General features: G+C 35.5%; 1 protein-coding gene across 1 annotated transcript; it reads right to left on the bottom strand.

Moving 5' to 3' along the window:
• Positions 1 to 2146: 2146 nt before the first annotated feature.
• Positions 2147 to 6148, bottom strand: LOC108994116 (LRR receptor kinase SERK2-like). The gene is made up of 8 exons (XM_035682579.1): positions 6041 to 6148; positions 5645 to 5731; positions 3580 to 4318; positions 3218 to 3387; positions 3056 to 3120; positions 2785 to 2920; positions 2519 to 2665; positions 2147 to 2420 (listed from the first exon to the last, which is right to left on the bottom strand). Exons 1-8 carry the CDS (start codon positions 6146 to 6148, stop codon positions 2328 to 2330), a joined length of 1545 nt encoding a protein of 514 aa, XP_035538472.1. The 3' UTR covers positions 2147 to 2327.
• Positions 6149 to 18163: the final 12015 nt, after the last annotated feature.

Raw genomic sequence — 18163 nt, 5'->3', positions numbered from 1 at the left:
CCTAAAAAAACCAAATCTGAAATAAGACATTGAATTGAGCTAACTTCTCCCATAAGTTAAGACACTCTAAAATATTACCTCAAGATCATTACCAACATGATTTAAATTGTGCTCTTAGCTATGTATATATATGCTTCGCTCTAATATATCATTGAAATCATTGGTTCCACGAAGATATAAAAAAATATATAATATTTAACTTTTTATAATTATAATGAATTTTTTGAAGTTCTTGTATTCTTTTTGCTGTTTAATTTTTCAACATTTTGGATTTAGAATAAAGTAATGATATACGTACCACTCTTTTATAACTATTTTATCATTTATTTCATTAAAAATAAATTTTAATATTACAAAATTATCCTCCATTTTATATAGAGTTTGTAAAATAATTAATATAAGATTGTTATTTTCCTTTTGAATATGTTTGAAAACAATTAATGTGCAAAGTGCAGGTTGGCCTAATGGCTATATATAATTAATGAACAAAACACAAATAATGTGAAGCTGTATGCACAATGGTGTGAAAGCAGCGACTTGTTTTGTTGGGAAATTATCACGTCAGTGCTTAGGTAAGAGAGGGCTTAATGCAGAGTTTCAAAGGATTTGAATCGCTATAGGGGGGCCAGGATAAACCCACTTTAAAAGCGTCACTAATAATGCTTTAATCAAGCAATTATGTACTTTTAACCACCATTTTGAGGTCTTTTCTTCTAAAATCCAAATTTTGTTTTTTCAAGAGTACCATAAAACTATTTTGTTTACCCAAATCAAAGAGCTAATTTTTAGTTGCTAAAAAGTACTTTTTAAGCTGTATAATAACTCGTTTGGATACAGAAATTATCTCAACTCATTTAATTCTTATTTCATCATTATAACTTTCTCAAATTTTCATACAAAATATAATAAATAATTTAAAATTTTTAAATCTCAAAACAATAATAATATTAAAAAATAATATTCTAACAATATTTTATTCGATTAATCTAAAACCATCTTATCTCATCTACCTCACCATCCAAACTAGTCCATAATCAAAAGGGGCCTAAAATTAAAATGTCCCACTTTCCTACTAAGAAAATTTCGAAGAAAAAACCCCATGGTGCAAGAAGAGCATATTCATGATTTATATAAGCATTGACATAATTTATATAATTAATTTAGTCCCCCTAATGATTATACCAACATCAACGCAAGAGAAAAGCGTAGAGCACAGTTGCAGCCAATTAAGCTTTTCATTTTTAGGGTATGAAAATCAGGATTGTAATTATTAAAGTGTTGAAATAATGAGTATCTTTCAGATAGTGCATGTATCAAGGGAAAGCAAAAAGTGCAGTAAAAGTTAATGCTGCACTTTTTATGTATTCTGTCGACGTAGCTGGTGAGATTATATGATTCTATCATGTCCACGATCGAAGAGAAAATAAAATAAAATAACTACAAATATTCCAACGAAAGAAAATTAAAGGAACGAGGTTGGTTAACCAGAACCAGCTCCTTAATTTCTCAACCCCACCCCTCGTTTTTCGGCTGCTACAGTACTGAGAATTAATATACCTCATGCATGTCTGTCAAGAAAAGCATCTAATCTGTTTTAGGTCTTTGTCTCTGTCTGTCTGCCGGAAATGGAATGTCAATTCTTATAGATATCAGATGGGAATGTTCTTTTTTATCCATTTGAGAAAAAAAAAATGCATGGTTTATCATCTACGTGTGGTTGTTGGGGACCGGAATGAGTCGTCACGGCACCAAAGACTATAGATCAAAAGGATAAGCGAGGAGAAATTTTACAGTTTTGGAGGTGCTGAACAAAGATGTTTGGTGAGAATTAATCTGGCTGAAACTACGACGTTAATCTGATCCTAGTACTCCTAGACATTAATTAAATTTCAACGTTGTGCTTTTAATTAATTTGTAGAAATTGATATAGAGATCAGTAGGAAGAGTAGTCGACATGATTTTGAATTATGAAAACGTATAACGTCGCACAAAGTAGAATTTCTTATCTGGAATCTGTACGTTATTGATCATCATCCTTTTATCATTCATCCCCTAAAACGACATCAAAAGGGCCGGGATCGAGTAGGTAATTGAAAAATAGCAAAATAGTTTTATAATCACTTGACAACATGACCTGTCAAGAGATATATAAAATTATCAATTCATGAAGATCTCGGTTATGCTAGCTTTCTGCTGTTTTCTGTAACTTTAATTTTCTTGATCACATGATTCTCCCTGATCTGAAGCTTTTATCTTCCCTCTGGGGGCTAATGGCATCCTCAAGATAAATGTCATAGATGCAAGCCATATATAATTGAGCTGGGAATTTAGGCCCCAGTGAACTCTGCGAGTGTGAGACTCCTCAGCGATAATTGCATTTCGATCTCGCAGAATCTTTCTTGTTTAAGAATTGAGATCACCTGAAAAAAAAAATTAAAGAAACATTAATTGTGGCTTACTGTCTTGTCTATTTCAAAAGTAAGAAGATTGAGAATGGGTTAGGCAGGTTTTGAAGTACCTCACTCATGCATGGACGTGAATCTGGCCTACTACTTGTGCACTTTGCAGCCGCACAAAACACTGTATAAACTCCATATGAGTCATAATCCTTGGAGTCTTCATCCAGTAACTCAGGGAATGCTCGTTCCGACACCAATGGTTGAGCCTGCCATTTACAGAGAAAAATGCATGCTTAGATAGAAGTTGGGCTTCTTGACGTGAACTTTGAGAATAGAGATCAGATCATGTCACATTCAAGATCATGATTTTAATAGCCTTACTAACCCACTGAATCAAGCTTTCATCATCTTCTGGTGCAGATCTTCGGCAAAACAACCTCAAGAGTAGAACTCCGAAAGCTTGGACGTCTGATTTTACTAGAGACATTGTTTCATGGTCCAAGAAATCCTTAAGGCGGCACCTGTTTTCACTTTCCACCGAAACTAACTTGTTAGTTGAAGTAATTAATCAGGCAAAAAGAGTACCAATGTTAGTGCTTCAAACAAGCTATAATAAAGACTTCCAAAACTTGGCCTGGAGTTTAGCTCATGTAAACCTGTTGGGGGTTATCTGCAATCCTCGCTTTAGATGAAGCCACTTTGCTTTTCCAAATCCAGATATCTATTGCATTCAATCACAATCAATTACGAAAGAGAAAAGTAATTGGAGCACTAACATTGAAACCTCGAAATAAGCACTTATGATTTGGGATTTTCACCAGTGGCCGGAAGTTAAATGTCAGAAATATGTTGATTGGTTGTAAGTCACCGTGAACTACTGGGCCTCCGGGACATTCTTCATGCAAGTATCGAATACCTTCAGCAATTTTTATAGCCATGTTTAGCTTATCTTCAAATGTCAGTTTCAACTGATCAGTCTCCCCTGAGCCTGTGTTTGTAGTGCATAAACAGCAGATAATATATCCCATCATTAGCTACAAATCAACAGATTATTATGGGGAAAAAAAAAAAAAGGAATGTCAAAACGGAGAAGAGAACTGAATGAATTCACCAACACAAGCTATTTCCACTACCTATTGAAGTTTTAAGGTTATTGAAATCTGTGGGTTCAAGAACTTACCAGTAAGATATTCATCCAGGTTCCCCCAGCATTCTACAAACGGATAGACCAGAACAGCACAATCTTCACATGACTCGTAGTATCCTATCAACTCCAGTATATACTTATGTTGCATAGACACAGCTGATGTTTTTTCTGCTTCGAGGATGCCACTAATTTTTCCCATGAATACTTTTATCAAAACTCTGGACTGACAAGAGGGCAGGTATCCATCATATAAGGAAATGTTCTGATTCTTGTCATTGTTTGTGAAATTCCTTTTAGGCCCACATATTGCCGCTTCGAGTTCTTGGCAGGTTAGCTTCCTTGGTAATCTTGGCAAGAGATTGGCCAGAGAAGGTTTTTTTGAGGATATTTTAGAATGTCGAGATGTCTCCTTTGAAGTTGAAGGGAGCTCCATTTCTTTCAGATTTTCACTTTCTTCATGTAGCCCAGACATCGTTTTATCATCTCCTTCTCTGCTTGAACTTGCAACAAGTGATGCTGGATCAGGAGGTTGAGACTCTGACAAAGGATGACAAACAGGGATTTCCACTACGGATATTGTTGAGATATAAGTTGGATTTGGTTTTATTTCTGTGATAAGTGAAATCTTCGATTGACCGTTAACAAGCAAGTGATGATCAACACGGGCTTCTACATCATCACTTTCGAAAGATACCTTGCAATCTGTTCCACTCCCTCCAATATTCATGTTTTCAGCTAAGCTCCTCCAAGGTTCATGTTTTCCACATAGCTCCTGCAAAATATAGGTTGTGTAAGGTACTCAAAAGAAAGTTAGATGGAATGAATTAAAAGAGGTAAGGTCCCACTTGCTGACAAAAGTTACAATCTGTGGGAACAGAGATCTTCCGCCATGATATGAGACAATTAACCTGCGAAGAGGGAGATAATTTAACAGCTCTTCAACATGCTAATTTACCGGGGCGTGTACCTTCTTTCTTCAGTCTTCACCTTGATGAGTAGCTCAAATTATGCTCCCCTAAAAAGCAATCACCTGAACCAGGTGATCATTTCCATGGAGAAACCAAGATATTTCAATCCCCCAGTCTTCCAAAGTTGCCCAATATTTATCTTACTTCTGCATAGTGGCCGACGTCAAAACTGAGGGTCGATTTATACTATGATCATAGGTCAATCACCATGAGTACTCTTTCCTCGTTTTCCTGATCAAGGAAAAAAACAATTTTCATCTGTTGTTTTTTAGTTTATGCATTTCTTGATTCATTGGCTGTTTCGCGAGCGGTCATTTCTGTACTAATACCATGTTTCAGTCTCGAAAACAGTGTCTCCATCTATGCATGTTTACTCTTGTTTTCACCATAGAGACGAGCATCCAACTTTGATTGGACCGGACGGGAAATCTTCCATTGTTTTTTTACTAAGATTTGCCACTTCGCAACTTCTTTCTATTTTCCAAAAGACATTCGGCTTCAATTATATAAATCAAATAGCACGTGAAGGAACTTAATTTCTACCCAAGGCTGAGAAATATATGCAAATTGGAGACGACCATTGCACCCACCCTCTTTTCTCGACTGAATTCAATCGAGGCTGTACTGCAGTACTACTACTGCGACCTTCTTCAGAGAATCATGAGTACAATTCAATGAGACAAATCCAAAAGTAGTTACATATAATTTAAACTTTACAATTTTATCATTATTTTCAAGTACAGGTTACAGATATGATGATCCACAAAATGATTAGGCTCTCTGCGTGCATTTCATTCTTTTTCTAACTTTTTCCCATCTTTCTTTCCCTTCTTCGTTGTTTTTGAGGAAGAGCATCAAACATTCTGTTCATTCATCTATATATTGAAGCATTTGGCTTTGTTTTGTTCTTTTGTAATCTAAAGGGTTGATTCGTATTGTAATGGTAAGCTTAAAGGGAAAAAATAAGGTTTTGTTGCTCGCAAGTACAATAAACTAATTTACTGGCCTAGGATACATTTATAGTGAAAATAGTATAAACAAAGGCGCATCAATGTCTTGGAATCATCTCGACCGTAGTTGTTATAGTCGTCGATCGTCCTTTGGCTCCATAGGTTGTAACATCAAAATACCGTTCTAGCTGTTTCTGTAACGCCACGACTGGCACCAGGACCATAAGGACGGCATGCATTACGGCAGCAAAGGGACCAATGGAAATCCTGAAACAAAGAAACAGTCTTGACAAGCTCGAATATTCTTTTATTTTTATTTTTATTTGTTAGTCATAAACATTAAATATCATCCAAGTATGATATCAAGGAGCAGACCACCTCGTATGATGCTACACAAATGCCAAAACTGGCTAAAGGAACATCCAATAAGGAAACATAACCCAACATGGTAGCTAACTTAATTCATTGTAGAAAACTGCACGTTAGAAAATTTTAAAATTTAATGTGTATAAGATGTTAACTAGTGTAAAAACATGAATAAGAAAAAACCCTAGCGCCTCCCTCCCCCCAAAGAACCAAGGGCTCCGCCGCACCATATCTGATTTTTGCCAAAGGGGGAGGAGGCCGACTTTGGCTTCCTCCTCCTCCTCCCTCTCCTTCCCCCATTCCTCCATTCACCCACATTGTCTATCAAGATTTCTTTTGCTTAGTCTTATTTTGTTTTCTTCAAGGTCGAAAATGATAGATTTATAGTTTTTCGACAACTACCAAGAGAGACGCACGGCACAAGCAGATTTACAAGTCGAAAATCATTTGGAGGAAAGCGTGGTTTTGTAAACAATCACCGTGTGTGGTTCTCACGCTCCGCCTACATCTGTGCGTGGTCCTCATGCACCACCCCTTCCGCAACTCTTCTCGACACACGTGTCAGATTACCAAACTCGCCACCACCAAACCTTTTAGATCTGACATTTATGGATGAAAATAGACAAGTGTGTTGCCTTCATGGGCTGTCACAAATTTTGAAGTCTACTGGAGTTGGTCCAAACTGTATTCCGTCATTTTTACATCTATCTTACTGCTTTCTTTTTTGTTTCTTTATTGTTAATTAAAATAAAAAGAGTTTGTCTATCGGACGTTTGTTTGTAGATGTTGAGTCTTCTCTTTTTATGAAGGATGAGGTTGAGTCTTTGTTTAGACAGAGAGTGTAAGGCATGTGTAATAAAGAAAACATAATCAATATCTAAATACAACATATTCTGACCTAGAATATTTACATAATATGACCATAATATTATCAGAACCTTAGACGTTATACTAATCTAATTAAGGTAGGTAAATATATACTAACAAGTAACAACCCCTCAAACTCAAGATGGTGGAGCCAACTGAAGTTTGGAAACAAGAGTACCTAGCCAGCCAAGTGGATGAGATTTTATAAAAATATCAACAAGATTGTCTTCAAAGTATACAAAGAGAAGATGCAAAGTATCTTGTTGAAAGTGATGACAAACACAATGACAATCTATCTCAATATGTTTGGTATATTCATGAAAGACATCATTATGAGCAATCTGTATGGCATTAAGGTTATCATAGTGAATGGAAGAACTAGTATTTTGTTGAACGCCCATGTCGCTAAGAGTCATTGAAGCCATAACAGTTTAGAAGTGATGTTAGCCAATGCACAATACTCAACATTAGTACTAGATCGAGATACAACTGTATGTTTCTTGCTACGCCAATATATCATAGATTTCTCAAGAAAAACCAATAGCCAATGGTGGAGCGACGATCAATGGGATCATCGGCCCAATCAACATCAAAGTAAGTTCGGAGCTCAAGAGAAGAGTGTGAGGAGAAGTAAAATCCATGTAATAAAGTGTCGTTGACATAGCATAGAATACGAAGAACATCATCATAATGAGTGGAGAGCGGCGTGCTCATAAATTGAATGACCAGATGAGCAACATAAGAAATATATGGTTGTGTAACAATGAGGTAAATGAGACGACCAACCGTCTGTAGACTGTGGGATCTGAAAGAGGCGTACCATTAGTGGCAATAAGCTTAGCTTTGTATTCAAGATGACTTCTAGTTGTCTTATTATCAGTCAACTCAAGCTTAAAGAGTAAATCAAAAGCATATTTGGCTTGGGAAAGATAATAACCATTTGTGCACAATGTGACCTCAAGTCCAAGAAAGTAGCTTAAGTTTCACAAATCTTTCATTTTAAAATTCTAATTGAGAAAACCTTGAAGGTCTCTAATGCCAGTGATCTTATCTCTAGTAATAATCATATCATCAACATAGGGAATGATAAGATTAGTAATATGGCAAGCATCAGCAGAGTCATAGCTAGGTGGAGGGTCATATATAATTCTTCTGCAAGATCACCATTGAGAAATGCATTTTTGACATTCATTTGAAATAATTTTCATTTGTGAACAATCGCTACTACAATTAATTATCTACAACATTGCATTCCATAGCATTGTTTGAATGAAAAACTTTAATGGTACGAGAAAACTGAGTTTGTACCATTTGTTAAAGATTTGATAAATACAAGCAAGTTCGGAACGATGTTTTAAGAGATATATCCAAGTAGGAAATAATCATCAACAAAATAACGAGATCTGCCCTCTGTGTGAGTGGGAGCGGGACTCGAAATATCAGAATGAATCAAATCAAAATGTGCAAAGGAAAATGAGTCACTGTTATTGAATGAAAAATCTGTTTGTTTTTCGAGTTGATAGGAAACACAATCAAAAGACTCAAAATCTACAGACCTTAAATGACCTTAAGAGGCTAAAAATTAACACGAGGAAAAGAGGTGTGACCCAACCAAGAATTCCATAAATGGGAGAGAGTGGTGAGAGCAGCAACGGGTATAGATGCATGGCAGGGTGTAACGGGAAGTAACTCCCCGTAACGTCCTGTACCCAGAGGTTCAGGGAGTTACTTCCCGTTACCTAGAATAAACATCTTAAAATAAACATCAACCTTCCAAAATACCAAATCAACATAACAAAATAACTCTTCTGAATACACTTTTTCAATAATCAAAGTACTCTTTTTGTACTTAATCAACTATGCTCACATAGCGTTACTCATGCTTCCTATTATTGATCTTCAGCTGAAATATTTAAAACATCTGAAGATGTTATAGAGATAAGGGGTGGGTTATCAACAAGTCAGTAGGTCGATGACATATACTAGTATGTAAACATGAGTCATTTACAAAGTACAGAATGCAGAACAAAATATTTTTTAGTTTCAAAATGCAAAACAAAACATCTTATCAAAATATTAGAGCGACAGTTTCAGAAGTATTCATATACAAAAGTCCTTTGACATATCATAACTGAATATCATTATATCATATCAGAGTATTATATCAAAACAAAAATCATGTTTAACCCCCGTGGTAGGGTTATGTATATCTGCAGTTAGCCAAGCATAACATTTCGTTATGTTGTCACCAATGTAAGACACTCAAAACAAATACCACTATTATATCTCGTGGCGTTGCCGGAGGCCATTATTATATCTCGTGGCAGGACCATAATTACAGCAGAACATAAATATTGGTACTAACACATTAATAGAATCAAAAGTATTGGAATAAGAATCAGAAACAGAATCAAAGTGTCATGCCGCCACATCATATCAAAACGGAGCATTGAACATATTCATATCATTTTCACATAATCGAAACAGATTCAAAGAATCTTCATATAATCATGCACAAATTTTGAACTTTCATATTAGCTCTTTTTATACAACTAAAAACTGAATGTCAAAAATCTTGCTCATGTCTACACCTGTCATAACGAAAAATACTTTTCTCTTTTATACAGATTTCATGAGTAATATAAAACAAATAACTGAGGTTGTTTCAAATTTCTTTTCATAATAAAACATATATTTTTTTCATAAATCAATCTCAGTCCATTTCTTTTTATGGAAAGTCTAGTATAGAAACCTGACTTACTTGACTCTTCAACTTCTCTAAAAAAAGATCCTCACAACAATGTCAAGCAAATTCATCGTCACCTGGACATGGTTAATAAATACTATACATTAATACAAATAAACTGGCACATTCAAAATAAACGTAACAACTAAACGACTCTACGACAACAATATCATGTTTCCAAATCTTCTAACTATAAATCAGTAAACTTAATCTGTAATAATGCCTCGGTTTCTAACCATGGCACAAGTATAACCTCCAAGCTCCTACACTAATACTTTAGCCCAAACTCTTTAATTCCGCTTTACTAAATATAACGACAAGTCAAACAAACAACATCCACTTACTCCCACCACATCAGCCATTTAAACAACCCATACTCCTAACAAGACTACAACCAAACAACCCACAAAACAACAAATTAAACACAACAAACAATACCCAAAATACCCATTTTAAACAAAACCACAGCCACATATTTTATCTCAACACTAGGGCACAACAACCACATCACAACTACACATTGTATCCCAACAATTCACATAATTATGTTGATCACAACCACAGCGCCCAAGTCATAACTTCTCAAATTCTCATCACTTCACACGACACACAATCAACATCACAACTAAACAGTTTCCCAACACTTCATACTGCACACAGTTCACAATTTCAACGTGAAGTCCATAAATTTTACAAACTCTAACACATCAATTTAATATATTTCAAGATAGGGAGATAGAAGGTATACCACTATTTGAGAGACCTTAGTGTAATGATTTTCGGTGTCGTAAGCAGGGTGGCAAAAAGTCGTATGGGCTGCATCAAAGCGATTCAAGGGAGGAGCAACCTCCCCAAAAAAAAAAAACAAATTGGAAGAGAGAGAGAGAGAGAGAGAGAGAGATGAAACAGAGGAGGTGTTGACAGTAGGGGTGTACAGGAACCGAGTAAAGCGGCCTGAAACTGATCAGACTGGCCATCGGAGCACAAAACCAGCAGAAACCGACAGTGAACCAATCGGCTTCCGGTGGAAAATAAGCATAACCGATGTCAGCCAGTTCGGTCTCAGTTTGACCCAGTGAAAAACTTTTGAATCGACCGATTGGTTCTACAATATTTTTTTTCATTTTATACCTATATAAAAACGATGTCATTTCACTTAAATGAATGAAACGGCGTCGTTTTGGGCCCCTCAGTTGAAAAAAAAATAAAGCAAACGGCACCGTTTGGTCTTAACCAAATGACATCATTTTTTTATTAGGTTAAGATCGTCCCCCTCTCTCTCTCTCTCTCTCTCCGATGCCATCGATCCATTGTTGGTTTCTTTGGATTTTTCTTCCGTTGTCGTCCCTCTCTCCCACCATCCATTTGCGTTGTTTCATCCATTGCGCCGTTTCAAGCTCTCATCTCCGATTCGTTTGAGGTTCGTTGATGGAGACCGGGGTTCTTTTAATTTTTCAAGAAAGGTACCGATCCATTTTGTTGTTAATCAATCTTGTGATATTTGTTGTAAGATTTTCTAGAGAGGGAATCGATCTATTTTCTAGGTTTTTGTTATGGCTCAGTTATGTTATAGTGTGATATTTGTTATGAATCTTTTGATATTTTTTTATGAATCTTGTAACTTTGTGAATATGTGATGATGGTGTTTGAGTGTTTGGGTGATGATGGCGTTCGAGACTCAAGTGAATTTGTGAAATGTTAATCTTTGTTTCAGTGTTTCTCATCCCTATCTCTCTCTCTCTCTCTCTCATCGCACCACCGATAATGCTGGCGAACCAACCGGAAGAATGCCGAGACCAACATCGACGATTTTCTTCCCCTTCACTAGCCAGTTTTGGTCGAGATAAACATATTTTTAGCTTATCGGTGCTATTTTGGACCGAAACCGCACCTAGACCTTCGGGTTTCACCCCTAGTTGACAGTGGTTGATATGAGCGAAAGACATGAATTTTCTTAGCTTTCGATTGGTTAAGCTAGGCTTCCATGGCTTGGAGGTGTTCGATGACATAGAGGCACCCCATCGTGATGGAGGAAATAGCAACCAACATTAAAGCATTGGCCAACGACAGTGCATGATGACTGAAGCTGAATGGAGATAGGCGAAAAATTGCGGGATGTGCTATGATACAACAAAACGATAAGAGGGGGAAAATTGAGATCGGGGGAAAATTAGAGTGAAAAGAGAAACCAGAGGAGGAGAGATCAACTTACCTGCTCCAAGGGAAACCCAGCGGCGGTGCATGATGACTGAAGTTGAACAGAGATGAGGGAAACCAAAGGGCGTGCTACTCGATCTTGGTGCCTGTCGAAGGTGGTGTCGTTTCCATAATGGTGCCTAGCGTCTTGGTACAGAGAAGATTGAGAGAGAGAGAGAGAGTCTATTGAAAGGGCGGTATGAAAAAGAATGCTGAAGATAGTTGAAAAACATTAGAATGAAATGGGACAAGTAGTGATAGAAAAAAAAGTAAATTGAAATAGAGGAATGAATGGGTGAGAAAGCATCAGGGAGGTGAGAAAATGGTGGAGAAATTGTTGGGGAAAAAGAAAATGTCGGGGGGTGGTAGGGAAAGAAGAAAAAAAAAATCACCATGGGCCTAGACTTAGGCTTGGGCCTGGGTGTTACATTTTCCATCCTCCTTTATAAAAATCACGTCCTCAAAATTTGCTAGTACCTTAAGCAAAACCTAAACACTTATCCATCACGTTCATTCCATGCCTATTTCAATCCTCGATCTGTTGTCAAGCCTAATGTTCCAAGATTTTATCCTGGTGTCTCACATATACATATCACCCTTTAGACATGCATGTTTGCACATTGTACCGATTATCATACTCTCTAAGGTCCAGATGAAGTCTAGAAATGAAACCTCAACAATAGAATTAAAAGCCTATTAATATTTCCACCTAAATTCTAGCTTGACTTTATATAAAAATTGCAAATAGAATTCTCCACATAGTATAAAAATCTCAAATAAATATTATCGTAAAACTTTTTCATGTTTAAGGTTGTTAATCTTACACTTATTTCACGCAAAAAGAAAATCTCACTCTTACCTTTATAGTATAACCAACTTAATCTCATACCTATTTCACCGTGACTTCGTCAATGCCACCTACCCATGTCATTTATTGAATGTCTACAACTAGGATCCATAAATACTTTAATGCGGAGTCTAATCCATTTCAGCACCTTTCAAAATGACTCTTACTATCCTTTGATAACAAATAGACTTCTTGTCTACCAAATCCATGCACACTCACTTATATTTTTAGATACTCTATTTCATTCATAGCTGAAATCAATAACCCTTAAGTACGCATTTATAGCCGATGGCCACATACTACTACCCATGCATCCCAAAACGTACCAACTTTCATAAAACAAATATCATTGTATCAGTAGGTAAAATTTTACGCTAAAAAAAATAAATGATCTAAAAGAGTCTACCCACAACATCGTTACCATCGTTTTACTTTGGAATGATTTGAGAACTCAAAAACCTGTACACTAAGTTAAGCTCATGAGGGTGGATAAGGTTGAGTAGTCATAACAAAGTGGTCAGGAGTCAAAGATGAAGAGGTGAAAGTTGGGATTTTGTCATATGTCCGATTGGTGATCAAAGACAACTGATATGATGAAGTCACATTTAGACACCAAAGGTGTGCTCGGCCATGGAAGAAATTGACTCGCACATAGAATAGGAAGGTCACAATGAAGCAATTGGGTTCAAGGGTAGAAGATATTAAAGCATAGGCAACGAGGTCTTAATGGTTGGAAAAATAAAGCCGGCATCACTTAGAGTGAGTCTCAAGGGTAGAAGAAATTAAAGCATAGGTAAAGAAAATTCAAATCGTTTCGTCAACCAAATAAATAAACACATCTACAAATCTCAACCCAACAACGTAGACTTAAAAAAACTCATCACCTGAATTTCAACTTGCATTTAAACTTGTGGTAATCAACATCAATCTCAACGACCATTAAGGTCCACCAAATTCAGAATCGAAACCAACTTGAATAAAGGCTAATCTACCTAGTCCGATAGTCCACATAGCTTGACCACATATCCAACAACCTATAACTTTCATAACTTTCAATCTGAGAATAATCATTTCTTAAAACCTGCTGAACCTATAACCTCAAATTCGATAATAATCAATATCCCCAAAAATGATAGAGCCTATAACCTTAAATCTAAAAAATAATTATTACTTCAATTCTGAAAAATCTAAAGCCTTAAATTTCATCCAACTCATTATTAAAGTTTGCAGGATCTAAAATCTCACATCTCATAAAAAATGTTCTCAACAGGAAATATTTCTTAAAATCTACAGAATCCAAATCTTAAACCTTATCGAGATCACTTCTTAAAGTCTGCTGAATCTAAACTCATAAATCCCATAAAAGTTCTTTCTTAAAGTTTGCAAAGTCAAAAGACTTCACATTTTCTTGAAACTCATTCCATAAAGTTTGTAGGATCTAAAACCTTAAATCTCATCAAAATCATCTCTCGAGTTCTTAAAATTCTAAAACTTTAGATCTCATCAAAATCATTTTTAAAGTCTGCAGAATCTCAAACCTGGGATTTGATCATACCTATGTGCATCTTCATAATCTGAAAAATTATTTCGTAAAATCCTCAAAAGTTCGGAACTTTAAATTTGACAAGCTCATATATTAAATTTTACAAAATTTAAAACCTAGTACTCAATCAAGCTTATATAAATCTAAACTTTAAATCTTATCAAAATCATTTTGTAAAGTCTACGGAATGAGCCTACAGAATCTAAAATTTCAAATGTCATGAAATCAGCTCTTAAAATTAGCAAAATCTAAAACCTTAAAAGGAAAATGATATCCTTACTACGTTGTACTACTGGTCTGCTACCCGTTTATTTATTTTTTAATTTATTTTGCCTCAACAATGCTGCACGCTCCCTTCACTTCGAATTTGTTGTCAGTTTTATCATTTCCTCTGTCTACACATTTTCGATAAGATTTGACATAAATAAATGGGCTCAAATCATTTTTTTTTTTTTTTTGGCTTTTGTGCTACGTCCACAGTTAAGTAAGTATAATTGGTCCTTTTTTTTGTTATTTTTTTTTACATATGTTTTTTTTACACTTTTAAATATATTTAAAAAAATCACAATATTATTAAGAAATAATTTATTAATAATTAAGTAAAAAAAAAAACAGCATTAACACCGAGCTGTAAGAACTAGTGATGAAAGTATCATTTTCTTTAAATTTAGAGCGGCACTACAACTACCACTGATTTTCGCTAGTTATTTTGGTTTGTTATTTTTCTCATTTTTTTACATTTATTTTTTTAACACTTTTAAATATATTTAAAAAAAAAATTCACAACATCATTAAAAAAATACTTCCATAATCCTAAAGTAAAAAAAAAAAAAAAAAATGCTAGCGATAGCTTGGGCTTATGAAATCCTGACCTGTAGGAAAAAAAAATTAAAAAAATAGACTGGTAGTATAGCTGGTAAGGGTATCACTATCCAACCTTAAATTTCATTAAACACATTCACAAAAGCCTCCAAATTCTAAATCTTAAATATCAACATAATTATTTTTTAAAGTCTGCAGAGAACCTCAAACTTGATTCTGATACCAATTGTAATGCCTCGTACCTTGAGGGTCAGGGAATTACATCCAGTTATTTAGAATAAACATTTCAAAATAAACGTCAACCTTCCAAAATACCAAGTCAACATAACAAAACAACTATTTTGAATAAAAATCTCTAATAATCAAAGTACCCTCTTTGTACCTCGTTTGTTTTCACAGTTCATCTCATCTCATCTCATCTCATCTCATCTCATTTAATCATTACAACTTTTTCAAATTTTCACACAAAATATAATAAACAACTCAACTTTTTCAAATCTCAAAACAAAAATAATATTAAAAAAATATATTCTAATAACATTTTATTCAATTTTCAACTTTTATCTCAACTTATCTAAAAAAACAAACGAAGCTAATCCACTATGCTCACATAACCTTACCCATGCTTCCTATTCTTGATCATTAGCTGAAATATCCAAAACATCTGAAAATATTGTAGAGATAAGGGGTGAGTTATCAACAGCTCAGTAATCAGATGACATATACTAGTATGTAAACATGAGTCATTTATAGAATACAGAATGCATAACAAAAAATTTTTAGTTTTAAAATGCAAAACAAAACATTTTATCAAAATAAGAGAGTGACAATTTCAGAAGTATTCATATACAAAAGTCTTTTGGTATATCATAACTGAATATCATCATATTATATCAGAGTATAATATCATAATAGAGACCACGTTTAACCCTCGTGGTAGGGTTGTGTATGTCTATAATTAGTCAAGCAGAACATTTTGCTATTTTGTCACCAATGTTATGCACTCAAAACATAGATCACTATTATATCCCGTGGTCTGATCGGAGACCACTATTATATTGTATCTTGTGGTAGAGCTAGAAGCCAATATTATGTCTCATGGCGGGGCCAGAGACCACTATTATAACTCATGGTAGGGCCATAATCAGAGAAAAAAAATGTTGGTACCAACACATTAATAGAATCAGAAATATCGAAATCGAAACAAGAAACATAAGCAAAGTGTCATGCCAAATGTTTTCAAATGTCACATCATATCAAAGCAAAGTACTGAATAGATTCGTATCATCTTCATATAATCATGCACGAATTTTCAAATTTCATGTTCATTCTTTTCATACAACTGAAAATTTAATACCAAAAATTTTGCTCATGTCTACACCAGCCATAACGGAAAATATTGTTTTATTTCATACAAATTTCATGAGTAATGCAAAACAAATAACTGAGGTTGTTTCAAATTTCTTTTCATAACAAAACATGTATGTTTTTTATAATCCCAGTCCATTTTTTTTATACAAAATCTAGCATAGGAACTCAACTTACCTAACTCTTCAACTTCTCTAAAAAAATTCTCACAACAATGTCAAGCAAATTAATCGTCACCTGGACATGATTAATAAATATTATACACTAATACAAATAAACTGTCACATCCAAAATAAATGTCACAACTAAATGAATCTACTACAACAATCTCATGTCTCTAAATCTTCTAATATAAATCAGTATACTTAATTCGTAATAACGCCTCAGTTTCTAACCATGGCACAAGCATAACCTCCAAACTCCTACACTAACACTTTAGCCCAAACTCTTTAATTTCGCTTTATTAAACACAACGAAAATTCAAACAAACAACGTACACTTACTCCCACCATGTCAGGAAATTAACCGCCCATACTCCCGAAAACTCTACAACCAAACATCCCATAAACCAACAACTCAAACACCAAAAACTGTCGCCAAAATCACATGTTTCAAACAAAACCACCGCCACCTATTTTATCTCAACACTTCACAGGGCACAACAACCACATCACAACTACACATTTTTTCCCAACAATTTACACGATTATTTCGATCATAACCACAATGCTCAATTCATAATTTCTCAAATTTCCATCACTTTACACAACACACAATCAACATCACAACTACACAGTTTTCCAACACTTCATACTGTGCACAGTTCACAATATCAACGTGAAGTCCAAAAATTTCACAAACTCTAACTACATCAATTTAATATATCTCAAGACAGTGAGATAGAAGTTATACCACAGTTTGAGAGGTTGCAATGTAATGATTCACGGTGTTGCAAGTTGGGTGGCAGCAAGATGTTTGGGTTGGCTCACGACGTTTTAAGGAGGAGCAACAAACCCCTCCTCTAGAACATAGAATGAGAGAGATCGGCAACGAAATGGAGGAGGTGTTGATAGCGGTAGATTTGAGTAAATTACACGAATTTTCTCAACTTTCAGTTGGTTGAACTGGGCTTCCATGGCCTAGAGGTGTTCAACGACACAGAGGCACCCTGTCATGATGGGGGGAAAAGCAACCGATGTTAATGCCTTGGCCAGTAATGTTGCACGATGATTGAAGCTGGATGGAGATGAGGGAAAATTGAGGGATGTGCTATGGTACAACAAAATGATGAGAGGGGAAGAATTGATATCAAGGAAAAATGAGAGTGAAAAGAAGAACCAAAGGAGGAGAGAGATCAGTTTACCTGCTCCAAGCAAAACCCAGCGGTGGTGCTCAGTGACTGAAGCCGAATGGAGATGAGGGAAACTGAAGGATGTGCTACTCGATCTTGGGGCAGGTTGCCAGCGGTGTCGTTTCCATAATTATGCATAGCAGCTTGGTACACACACACACAGAGAGAGAGAGAGAGAGAGAGAGAGAGAGAGAGAGAGAGAGAGAGAGAGATGGAAAGAAAGTCTGTTGAGAGGGCGGCACAAAAAAGAATGCTGAAGACTGTTGAAAAACATTAGAATGAAATGGGAAAAGATAGTAACGGAAAGAAAGTAAATTGAAATGGGCGAATGGGTGGGTGACAAAGCATTGTGGAGGTGAGAAAATGAGGGAGAAATAGTTGGGGAAAAAGAAACCTTCAAGGGGGAAGAAGAAGAAAAAGAAGAAAAAATGTTTATGGGCCTGGGCTTGGGCCTGGGTGTTACAGAAGGAATCTGCAACGAATAAAGCTCAAACAGAAATCCAATCTTATGGTCGGTCCCAATAAGCTGACTCATCTGAGGATCCTCTACATCAACACCATTATTGGAAAATGTTAGTATAAAACCTAACTCA

This window comes from Juglans regia, chromosome 11, assembly GCF_001411555.2.
Source record: "Juglans regia cultivar Chandler chromosome 11, Walnut 2.0, whole genome shotgun sequence".
NCBI classification, from domain to species: domain Eukaryota; kingdom Viridiplantae; phylum Streptophyta; class Magnoliopsida; order Fagales; family Juglandaceae; genus Juglans; species Juglans regia.
Note: the sequence above shows the minus strand (reverse complement) of the source record. Positions and strands in the feature narration are given on the sequence as shown.

Bases quoted from the DNA above. Each gene is read 5' to 3' on its own strand.
- LOC108994116 (XM_035682579.1), bottom strand. From the start codon at position 6,148: ATGTGGGTGAATGGAGGAATGGGGGAAGGAGAGGGAGGAGGAGGAGGA. The intron at 5,732-6,040 runs GTTCTTTGGGGG...TCTTTGTTTCAG, and splicing joins ATGGTGCGGCGGAGCCCTTG to GATTTCCATTGGTCCCTTTG. The intron at 2,666-2,784 runs GTTAGTAAGGCT...TGTAAATGGCAG, and splicing joins ATGAAAGCTTGATTCAGTGG to GCTCAACCATTGGTGTCGGA.